The sequence below is a fragment of the Pipistrellus hanaki genome, assembly GCF_964339955.1.
Source record: "Pipistrellus hanaki genome assembly, chromosome: 9".
NCBI lineage: Eukaryota > Metazoa > Chordata > Mammalia > Chiroptera > Vespertilionidae > Pipistrellus > Pipistrellus hanaki.
In genome coordinates, this window is record NC_140511.1 from 20,931,017 (window position 1) to 20,943,403 (window position 12,387).

Consider the following 12,387-nt stretch of genomic DNA (forward strand, 5'->3'; position numbering starts at 1 on the left):
TTGCAGGTTGGGGATTTTCTAATACAATGATGCCAAAATCACAACCTTCAGAGCTTCTCAGAGACCCCCATACGAATCCTGCTTTGTGACAACACTCCCAACACACCCCTCACAAACATCAAGGGCAGTGAGTGCAGAGGCTCCCAAATTGGACTTCTTGGTCCCGAGTCACCAAACACTATTCCCCAGTATAAATGAACACAGCTTCAGTATCTTACATTTCCAGCAAGTGTAAGCTGTAGATGACTGCTATTCATCACTTCACAAGGAGTCTCTCTTCTTTTTCCTTGACCATACAATTTGGCAAAGTTAATATCTAACAAAAAACCCCAAAAGCAAAGTGTAGTAAAATGCACTGTTTTTCTGTTGAAAGAATCCTTCATTGGCAGAGTACTAAATCACATTTTAACATTGCAAAATTGTCAGCATGTAGTTAACCTGTGTTTCTTCACATTCCCGATGTGGCAATTGTTTAAGACACAGCTTTATAATGGACTAAGAGAAGAGTGAGGGACACCTACCTGATGCTGTGAACATCTGGGCACCCACCGGGGGAAGGACCCTACGCAGAGGAGCAGAGCGGAAGGCCAGGGAGATGGCCTTTGGAGGGAAGGCCATGTCCACTCTGAAGGTGCTCCCACTTCTGCTCTTATTCCACATGCAGCTTTCCAAGGCCTTTCCAGTATCTTCTCAACCAGAAGAAGGAAAAGATATAGAAGTTGTTCAGGTAAATTAATGATCAGGTGGGTGGTTGATTTGCTGATAATTAGGAGATTGTATAGATTGTTTTCTCCTTTGAATTAAAACAGCCTGAAAGTAATTATGTGGATAATTTGTTTGAGCTTAAACATCTTTCAGTGGGTTGGAGGGTTCCAACCTGAATCCTTTAAAAGCCAGGCTCTTCAAATCCTGGCAAAACACTGCTGCTGAGCAGCCTCCATCCCGGGAACCCTTTGGGAAGGAATGGTTTTAAATACACAGCCGAGAGGTTTTCTCTTTGACCTACCTAAGATTTTCCCTCCCAACCCAGTTATTCCATGTCTGGCTCCTTCCATCTGAGTGTCTTTGCAGCCCCAAAATCCCAGGTGCACAAGAGAGCAGGAGGATGGGAAATTATAAGGAGGAAAAAATCCATTTATAGTGTAAGCAGATTTCCCTACACCAGAGAAGGGGGCTTTGTACAGACTCTGAGAAGCATTATAAAAGCAGAACCAAATGCCCTTTTCTGTTGTTTCCCGGTATGCGTGTTAGGCCAAATTTTTAAGACACACAAGAGAACGGCGTCCCAAACTTGTCATACATGACTTTCTCAGCATTCCAGTTTTATAAAAGTTGTGCTTATTTCTTTGTCTTTTTATCTTTTACATTTTAAAAAGTGTCTCTTATAATAGTAATAGTAACTCCTGGCTAATAGCTACTTTTTTTCAGTATTTATTCTGAAATATTACCTCATTTCATCCTTATGACAACACTGTGAAAGAGGTATTATTATTATTTCTTCTTTAGAGACCAAAGCGACTCTAAAATCAGTTAAGTGATAAGTCCAAGAACTCACAGTCAATGTGTGGCAGAAATATGACTGGAACCCAAACCAATCTGATCGCATAGCTTCTGAGAGCCCCAAAGTGCCCTGCCCTCTGTCACTTACAGAGTGCCAAGAATTCAAAGATGGCTTAAGAAATTTTTTTCTTTATTGATTAATATATTACATATGTGTCCTCATTCCCCCATTACCTCCACCCTCCCCCCCCACCACCTCCAATACATGCCCTCACCTCCCTGTTGTCTGTCATTGATAAGGCTTATATGCATGCATATAAGTCCTTTGGTTGATCTCTCCCCTTTACCCCCACTGTCCCCTACCTTCCTTGAGGTTTGACTTTCTGATCGATGTTTCTCTATCTCTGGATCTGTCTTTGTTCATCAGTTTATGTTGTTCATTATATTCTATAAATGAATGAGATCATGTGATATTTATCTTTCTCTGCTTAAGAAATTTTAAGACTGCCTGACCACCCTCCAGAACCTTTACTTCCTAATGAGTGTTGGCTGCTTTAAAAGAGTTACTGGGCCCTAACTGATTTGGCTTAGTGCATAGATTGTCAGCCTTCAGACTGGAGGGTGCCAGGTTCAATTCTGGTCAAAGGCATGCATCTTGGGTGCAGGCACATCCCTAGTAGTTGTCGTGCAGGAGGCAGCTGATCTATGTTTCTCTCTCATTGATGTTTCTAACTCTCTAACTCTCTCCCTTCCTCTCTGTAAAAAATCAATAAAATGTATATTAAAAAAAAAAAAAGAGTTACTGGGCTGCATAAAATGTTAATGTCAGTGAGGCTGCTGTTGCCCAAAAACTTATTTGGATTTCTTTTTTTATTTATTCAATTTTTGTTTATTTATTTATTGATTAATTCATTCTCTCTTTTTTTTCTTTTTTTTTAATTCTCACCCAAGGATGTTTTTCCAGTAATTTTTAGAGAGAGTGGAAGGGGGAGGAAAAGACACAGAGAAATATCAATGTGAGAAAAACACATGGATTTGTTGCCTCCTGCATGAGCCCCAACCAGGGCCCAGGCCGGGGAAGAACCTGCAGCCGAGGTGTGTGCCCTTGATCAGAATTAAACCCAGAATCCTTCAGTCTGCAGGCCGATGCTCTATCCACTGAGTAAAACCAGCTAGAGCCATTCGTTTTCTTATTTTCTTAAAAAAATTTTAGTGTTGACATTATTGCAGAAATTCCCCCCCCTCCCCCCCTTTTGCCCTCTTCTACCCTTTCCCACCTACTCCTTTCTTGGCCTTTACCAAAATATTATGTGTCCATGGGGTATGCATATATGTTCTTTTATGAAATTATGAATTCCCATTTGAGAAGCAATATGATGAGTTGGAACCTGAATTGTCATCTTGACCAGTTCCTTCCTTCTCTGTTTTTTCAGTTTTATATTTTTATATTTTTTTATTTTATACAACTCCACTTCTTAATGAAGAGTAAAACCCCTCTATAATAGTGAAATGAGGATTAAAAGAGAGAATTAGCATTGATGCAGCTAATACCTCAAGAAGTTAATAAATGCTAATGCTATTTTTTGTTATATAAAAATAAGAAGGCAGCCTAGGTGTGGTTTAGCATTTTGCATGGTTCTTGGACTTCATCCCTTATGAAATAACTTTTTTTTTTTTTTTTTTTTTTGGTATAAACACTAATTGGAGTTCTGACTGGGGCTGTTCTTTCAAATAGACACTGTTCTTTCAAAGTCAACCTACAAACTTGTGTTTTCTGTTTCTGTGACTATCAGGACATTAGACTGTTTCAAGTGTGCGGTAACTTAGAAGGAAGGCAAAATGCCCAGAGGAGTAAAGGTCTTTTCAGAGCACGTTCCCTCACAGGTTTGTCTTTGTCCAGAATTACCTGGAGACGTTCTACCAATTACCCAAGGACGTCTATCAGTCTGAAAAGAAGAGCAGTGCCAGTGTGATTGTTGAAAAGCTGAAAGAAATGCAGCAATTCTTCGGGTTGGCTGTGACGGGGGAGCCCACCGCGGAAACTCTGGAGATGATGCGAAAGCCTCGCTGTGGAGTGCCCGACACCGGTGACTTTATGTTGACTCCAGGATACCCCAAGTGGAAACACACTAACCTGACCTACAGGTACTGTTCCAGGGGCTTCCAAACGAACTCATGCATCCTGCTGTTACTGTGCATGGATAGTGTGGCAGGCACTGTTCTAGGACTTGAGATGTCCCAGAGACAAGCAAATAAATAGTGCTGCCCTTGTAGAGTTTCGATGCTAATGAATGAATATGAAAGGGTAAAGATCCCTTCATTCCAAAGCCTGTCATTTTTTACTGCATTTTCTATAATAATCTAAAGAAGACTACATCAATGTCAATGTCTAAGAACTCACTTTAGGATCCAGAAAAAGGCTTAAGTCATTGCTGGCAGCAGGAAAACAGCCACAGATGACACCGGGGCAAACAAGTGCGGCCCTGTCCCTTCAAAACTGTGTTTCCACAAACAGGGCTTATGGCTTTCTGATTTCTGCCTTAGGAAATGATCACTGATTCACTTTAGGATTCATCCTATGATAGTGATAATAATAATAATAATAGTACTCAATATTTGTTCAATGCTACTATTTTCCAAGTAGTGAATTTAATGCTTTACATGCATTTAGCCCCCCACAACAACCCTATGACATGGGTACTATTTTATTATCCTCATTTTATAAATAAAGAAACTAAATTTAAAAAACATGTGATAACAGGTGCAGAACCCATATCTGTCTTCCACCCTGAGTCCTGCACTCCCTCCTTACACCGTCTCCAGTAGTAGCCCATCTTGTATGTAATTCTCTCTAAAACGGAGAAACTCCAGCTGTTGGAGTGCTGTTCTGAACGATGAGCCCTCACACATCTTCTCATTTTGAAGGATTATTAGCTACACCCCACAACTGTCAGAGGCCGATGTGGAAGCAGCTATTCAGAGAGCCTTTCAAGTCTGGAGTGACGTATCAACCCTGAGCTTCACCAAGATCTTGCGGGGAGAAGCAGACATCAACATTGCTTTTGTCCAAGGAGGTGGGCTCGAAGCAGTGATGCTCCATTGTGCTTTCTCTGGCTGAAGTGAGACTTGGCAACATCCTAACACACGTTGTTTTATTTCAGATCATGGTGACAACTCTCCATTTGATGGGCCCAATGGAGTCCTGGCCCATGCCTTCCAGCCAGGCCAAGGGATTGGCGGAGATGCTCATTTTGATGCAGAAGAAACATGGACCAAAACCTCTGAAAGTACGTAACCCAAGGTCAGGTCAGCATGTGGCTTCTAAATAAACAGTTTCCCCTTCACAATGCACATCACACACTATACACACACACACACATCCAAGTTATTGTAACACTTCAAACTTACACAAACTGACCATTTGAAAAATTTTCTATTTCAAGATACTACATTTGATCTTAGCCAAAAGGCCGAGAAGCGATGCTATCTCAAGCTACTAAGTCAGTTTAGGTTTTAAAAAAATCCTAAAGCGAATCAGTGATCATTTCCTAAGGCAGAAATCAGAAAGCCATAAGCCCTGTTTGTGGAAACACAGTTTTGAAGGGACAGGGCCGCACTTGTTTGCCCCGGTGTCATCTGTGGCTGTTTTCCTGCTGCCAGGGCAGAGCTGAGTAGATGCCACAGAGACCGCCTGGCTCACAAAGCCTACAACACTCACTACCTGGGCCTTTGCCAAAAAAGTCTGCTGACCACTGTTCTAGGGTATATCTTTCTCTTAGTATTCTGAAATGTAATGATGTTTGTAAAAGGACCTATGTTTGGAAACCCAGAAATATTTGGGTTAATTTAGAAAACTGTTGTAACTTAGAAAAGAACAGCCATCTTCTTTTTCATCTAGCTACTGGGTCTTCACCAAGCCTCTTTTCAATGTTATGTTCCTACACAGCAGACCGCCCTGCTCAGGAGAAGGCTCAGGATAAAAAGAGTTGGAACCCCTGAAGAGAAGAATTGAGGGGAAGGACAGGTACATCCAGTCCATATGACACTTAACAAAAAAAAACAAACAAAACAAACAAAAAAACACCAATATGTCACAGAGCACTTTAAAAAATAATAGAAAGGGAACTTTTCACCTTCGCTCGGGCCTTGTTCCTCCCACCATTTCCTCACCACGCAGGCTGTGTTTATTCTACCTGAGTCTCTGTGCTAGGAGATAAATTAAAGTCTCAACTACCATGCATTCCTATTGCCCAACCAATATGGTCAGATGGTCATTACCTCTCCCCCCTGAACTGTTCACCCCCAATCTTTGCTCCCTCTACCTTTCCCCAACATTGCAGCAAGATTTGTCTTTGAAAAGTCTATCTGGGATTTCATTAGTCTCTTGCTTAACACTTTCAGTGCTTACTTCACACGGACCAAATCACGTCCAAATACTTTCACTTGGCATTGAAGGCTCTTGGTGACTTTCCAGCCTCATCTTTCATGGCTTCTCCTCATATTTCACATCAGCAGCCACGTGTGCATGGACTGTTCCTAGATCACACCATGTACTTCCCAATTTCTCTGTACTAGCTTCTGTTGCTTCCTTTTCGTAAAATGCCTTTCCCTACACCCCAAACCCCACCTTTCAAAATCTCTCTCTTCCTGTGTCAAATACCACCTTAGTCTTATCTTTCAGCGGGAAATGAATGAGGTCTCCTGAGAATACCTACTGACAGTCGTTTTATCTCCAATTGCTGTCATTACTCTATGCATTCATCTTTTTTGCATACATTCCCCCTTCCAGACTGTGCACAGTGATAAATCCCCCAGAGCCTCTGTCACTCATAGGTGCTCTTTGTAATGTACTCATAAATGCAAAATAATAATAATAATAATCATAACAATAATAATAATAATAATAAAAGATATAATGATCAATAAAGCAAGTCTTGGGGCATGGGGGGAATTTTATGAGGCTACTCACCAACTGGAAGTTGAACATTGTGGTAAGAGCACAAGTCTTGCCATCATAACTGGGTTTAACCCCAGCTCTACTACTTATTAGTTAAAAGACTGATAAGATATTCAAAAGCTGTGTGCTTCTGTTCCTTCCTGTGAAAATATTTTCAAAAATACTTGACAAAAGTGTTGTGAGAATGGAATAGCATTACACTTGCTAGCATAGGGGAAGTGCTTCCAGCTCTGATTTACAATGTAGGCATGTGAGACAATGTACAGTGTGCTGAGATGGCACGTGGACTGGCTGGAGGGAGGGGTTCACATCAGAAGCCAAACCCCCAAATGTCTGCTGGAGCCAAGTGGAGAGATCTTGGACTTGGCAAAGGATCTTTGGCTTTGTTTGATTAAAAAAGTATGAGCCTTGGCATTTTTAAGTTTCTAGTTGTAAATGGCTCTATGCTTGTGAAGTTAAAAGTTGAGGGAATGGAACAATAAAAGGCAGGGCTTGTCTCTTTCTGGTGGAAAATTCTGGAAGCTCTTTGGAGAGCTTGGAACCAGGGGAGAGCTGGTGCTGGGCTTTGGGTGAGAAGTGAGTCAGCTCAGCATCTGAGGCTACTTGGCTGCCGGAAGCTACTCTGCTGCCTGGCAGGCTTCTGGCTAACCGTTTCCTGAGACCCTGCTAATGGGCCTGGGGGATGGGAGAGTGAGCAGTGCACAAGAGGAGAGGGCTTCTGAGGGTCCTGAGACCTGTGAGGGCTCTGCCAACTTCTCCCTAAGCCTCGGGGCCACATCCATGAAACATCACAATTAAGGCAGGTTTGTTTTATTCTAAAATTGGATGTGAAGCTCACAGTCACCCAGTCTGAACCCTGATTCCTTCTAAGCTCCATTTCCCTGGAGAGAAAAAGAAAGTGACAGGTGTGAAAGGCTATTTCTCCAGACCGTTTTGGCTCGATAGCTGCATTCCTTGAGATCATCTTTCCTCCACCCTTGTGTACAACGAGCCATTCACCACACATGCTTGCATTTCAGATTACAACTTGTTTCTTGTTGCTGCCCACGAATTTGGCCATTCCTTGGGGCTCTCTCACTCTTCTGACCCTGGTGCCCTGATGTATCCCAACTACGCCTTCAGTGAAACCAGCACCTACTTGCTTCCTCAAGATGACATCAATGGCATTCAGGCCATCTACGGTAAGGTCATCTGAAGAACATTACGGAAAATGGTAAGGCCTGGCCATGTCAAGGACATTCATTGCAGCCCCTGTTTTTGGTGGTAGAAGTTGGACAGCACTTGAGAGTCTATTGGGAGAAGAATGCAGAGGTGAAATGTGCTGGATGCATGCCACAGAGCATGTGCAGCAACAAGAAGCACTGAATTAGATGTACGTGTGGCAACAACAGGGATGGGTCTTTAAAACATTGCACTTCATGGAAAAGAAACAGAATGATACATCATACACAGTACTAATTAAATCGCACAATATATGAATCTATATAAATTAAATATGCACATAGACAAAGAAAGGTATTTTAACATGCTAACAAGAAGATATATATACTAGAGGCCCAGTGCACGAATTAGTGCACTGGTGGGGTCCCTTGGCTTCCCTGTGGGGATCAGGCCAAAACCAGCTCTCCAACATCCCCCGAGGGACCCCACTGATGCACAATCAGGGCCTGGGAGGGACCACAGGAGGGATCCAGGGTGTGTCTGGCCCGTCTCACCCAGTCCCGATCGGCCGGACCCCAGCAGCAAGCTAACCTACCAGTTGGAGCGTCTGTCTCCTAGTGGTCAGTGCACATCATATCAACCAGTAGAATGAACAGTCAGACTCCTAGCATATTAGGCTTTTATTATATAGGATATATATATATATATATATATATATATATATATATATATATATATAATGTTGTAGATATAGATATATAGATGTTTGTGGGGGAAGGAGGGTGATGTGAATGGAAATAGAGAGAAACATTTTTTAAAGTCACTAGAGGCCTGGTGCCTGAAAATTCATGCACTGGAGCGGAAGGTCCCTCAGCCCGGCCTTCCCCCTCTCATAGTCCAGGAGCCCTCAGGGGCAGGAGGTGACCCTGCGATCAGGGGAAGGCGATGCCCCTATCACACCTCTGCTGCTGCCACTGCTGGCAGTGCAAGCCTTGGCTGGCCCTGGTTACCTGAGCCTTGGACGGCCCTGGTGGCTGGGAGGTTGAGGGGACTGGGTGCCACCATCTTGTGGCTGTGGGTGCTGCCATCTTTGAGAGTGTGGCAGTCAATTAGCATATACCCTCCTTATTGGCTGTGGGCACTGCCATTTTTGTGAGGGCATGACAGTCAATTAGGATGTTCCCTCTTTATTAGATAGGATGACTGAAACTTCAGGGAGGGATATAGAAGCCTTTGGCCCTGTTATAAAAGTACTACCTGCATCTCTCCTCCCTCTTGCCCTCCTGTCCCTTAGTGGCTGTGACTAAAAAGTGTTGAAGGAAATGGAATGGAGAATGTGAATGGAATGAAACTGGGGGGAGCATTCTGTTATACTGGTGGGATAAAATTACAAAACCAAGCCTGCCAGGGCACCACAGCTAGAGAATTTTTATCATCACAGCAGAAGTTTTAGGAATGGTGAGACCTACTTTAACTGCCTTCCCTCCCGACTCCTTTTCCCCTGAAAACACCTGCTTCCTTTGCTCACCAATGTTTTAAATTCTTTTAACTATTAATATAGCCCTTCAATCAAAAATGAAAAAAAACATATTTAAGTGCAAAATATTAAAAAAAAAATTGCTAAAATTTGACTTAGATTTATGCTGTGGGGTATCAGTTCCTTTCTGAAGGTGGGTTTTGGAGAAGGGGGATTTGGATACTAAGTGACCCCAAAAATGGAGAAACAGGGAGAAAAATGGAGGAGAAGGATGTGATTATGATTTTAAGTGGAGCATAGAATTCAAATTTCTTTACTGCAAAATTTAACCTGGAACTGTCTCTGAAAATCATCAGGACTCTTATTTAAAAAAGAAAAATTTTAAGAGGGACAAATGTACAGTTACATTGATGCCTTGTGTGATAATCAGGCAGTGTTCCTCTTCATGTTAAGATGCTTCATCACCCTGAAAAGTGCTGAAATACACACAAAAAAATCACACTGGGCTTGCACTTCAAAAAGGCTTTTATTTTTCAGGACCTTCAGACAATCCTATCCAACCAACGGGACCAAGCACACCCAATGCCTGTGACCCCCGCCTGACATTTGATGCTATCACCACACTCCGTGGAGAAATACTCTTCTTTAAAGACAAGTATAAGAGTGAACTGTTTTTTCCTTTGGCTTACTTTACTGGAATAACTTAAACTATATTTTAATTAAGTCACATATTACATATTACTCAGCTTTCCTTTGAATTCTACACATATGTGCCTCATCTGAATTTCTAGTGGTTTCTGGGCAACTCAAAACATCTAGGAAAAGAAAACTAGAATATTTATGAACATTCAGGTGTTTGTGGTGATGTAAATAGACATGGGCTCTAGCTACTTGGGAACTCCATAGCTAGGTTTATCCAACACCAAAACATTATTCAATTCACCCAAATTCAATCAAGTAAATGGAAATTATCACCTATCCAAAAGATTGAATTTTTCTATGTCCCATTGTCTATTTTGTGATTATGTAATCACAGGCTACATGTACTTGTATTGCTTTTGCTGGAATACGCTAAATATTCTCATCATTTTTTGTAGGAACAATAATGAAAGAGACTAAAATAAGACGTCAATGAGTAATCAAATGAGGTCACTCTTATGACCCCCTCTGGAACTGTAAAATACACAATATTGGTCAGTGTGCTAGAAACTTTGCTTTTCTTATATTGTCATATCCTCCCAGCAATCTTATGAGGACCAATACTAACCCAGGACTCACAGAAGCTTCCTATGTACACTATAGCATGTGTTCTCTCCCTTGTGGCCCATCAGGTACTTCTGGAGAAGGCATCCTCAGCTACAAAGTGTTGACCTCAATTTTATTTCCCAATTCTGGCCATCCCTGCCAACTGGTATACAGGCTGCTTATGAGGATTCTAACAGGGACCTAGTTTTCCTATTTAAAGGTAATTGCCTGGGGTTTCATTTTATTTTAGTTCTGCCTGAAGGGAGGGGGAAAGGATTTTTTGTGGCCCCTCCCAGGTTCAGAGGAGGTGAGCCAGTGAGAGTATTATGCTGGCCAGGCTTCGTCTAGAGACCTGGCTTGGTCCCATCTCTGCCACTAACTGCTGTGTACACTTGAGCAGGTTGTATCCCCTTCCAGGTCCAATTTCCTCATCTACAATGTGAGAATAACTTTAGTGTTCCTCCATCCTCAAGTTTCCCCAAGGCTATAACTTAATTTCTGTATGGAAGTCATGTAAAATAAGACACCCAATTGTGACATGTCAAGCTGAGAAGTTGGAATTTTTTATTTTTATCTTCCTGCATTCCCCCTTCTGGGGCTTGAGCCCACCACCTGGAGCATGTGCCCTGACTGGAAATCGGACCATGAACCCCTGGTTCATATTTTGATGTTCAACCACTGAGTCACACCGGCCAGTTGGGAAGTTGGAATTTTTAAATAGGAGCTGGAGTACCACTGAGGCTATTATAGTGCAATGAACTTCACTTTACCACCTTTATTTTTAAAAAACTCCTTGTCCTGTTTTCATTTCTATGATAAACATATGCAATGAATAACAAGTGATACTCATTATTTTGTAGGAAAGGAAGATTTTTATTTAACGTATAACCTGAATCATTTGCAGGCAACCGGTACTGGGCTCTAAGTGGCTACGACATTCAGCAAGGTTATCCCAAGCATATATCAAATTATGGGTTCCCAAGCAATGTTCAAGCAATTGATGCAGCTGTTTCCTACAGGACAAAAACATACTTCTTTGTGAATAACCAATTCTGGAGGTAAGGTCAACTATTTGTTCAACTAGAGATTGAAATCTACATTTATGTATCCTGTCTACAAAACACTAAAAACAGGCATCTGGAGGCTTTAAAAACCTAGGTGGTCTTTGATAGCCATTCTTTTTCATATGATGATTGATGTTGCTATATCTTTCGAAAAATTTTTGTTTATTATCGATTTCAGAGAAGAAGCGAGAGGGTAGAAACATCAATGATGAGAGAGAATTATTGATTGACTGCCTCCTGCACGCCCCCCACTGGAGATAGAGCCCACAACCCAGACATGTGCCCTTGACCAGAATCGAACCTGGGACCTTTCAGTATGCAGGCCGACACTCTATCCACTGAGCCAATCGACTAGAGTGAAAATTTTATTTTTTTATAAAATTAAAATGCTAGCACAATGGTATTAAAGATATCATGAGCAAATCTTAATAAAGCACTTGGATGGGCTACAAAAAGTTAGGTTAAGTCTCATTTATGAGTTAAAGTCTAACATTCTTGAGCAAGTGCTATCCAGAAAGCCTACAAAATCTGGTGCCCAAATTAGACTTATTATTTACATTTATTCAGCGAGAGAGAGGCTGACTCTGTATCACTTACCCTTAGAAAATATAGCTCTTCTTTTTAAAAATAACACTGCACCAGTAATAAAAAACCTATTTTAGCCCTGACCTGATTGGCTGAGTGGAAAGAGAATTGGCCTGTGGACTCGAGGGTCCGGGTTCCATTCCCATCAAGGGGATGTGCCTTGGTTGCGGGAGCATCCCCAGTGGGGAGTGTGCAGGAGGCAACTGATTGATGTTTCTCTCTCATCAATGTTTCTAACTCTCTATCCCTCTCCCTCTCTTTCTCCCTTCTTCTCTATAAAAAAAAAATCAATAAAATATATTTTTTAATAATTACTATTTTAGTAATAATGATACCCATATATTCTATAAATGGGTATAGAGTTTACAAGTTACACATTCTTAGTCCCAGTTAAAAGG

General features: G+C 41.7%; 1 protein-coding gene across 1 annotated transcript in view; it reads left to right on the forward strand.

Annotated features, from left to right (window-relative positions):
* Window positions 1–502: 502 nt before the first annotated feature.
* Window positions 503–12,387, forward strand: part of LOC311627616 (uncharacterized protein) — a 32,303-nt gene continuing 20,418 nt past the window's right edge. The window contains 8 exon segments of the mRNA XM_084894109.1: window positions 503–727; window positions 3,401–3,645; window positions 4,426–4,574; window positions 4,662–4,787; window positions 7,477–7,638; window positions 9,633–9,750; window positions 10,427–10,560; window positions 11,245–11,398. Of these exon segments, the coding sequence (XP_084750235.1) occupies window positions 596–727; window positions 3,401–3,645; window positions 4,426–4,574; window positions 4,662–4,787; window positions 7,477–7,638; window positions 9,633–9,750; window positions 10,427–10,560; window positions 11,245–11,398 (1,220 nt within the window). The 5' untranslated portion in view covers window positions 503–595.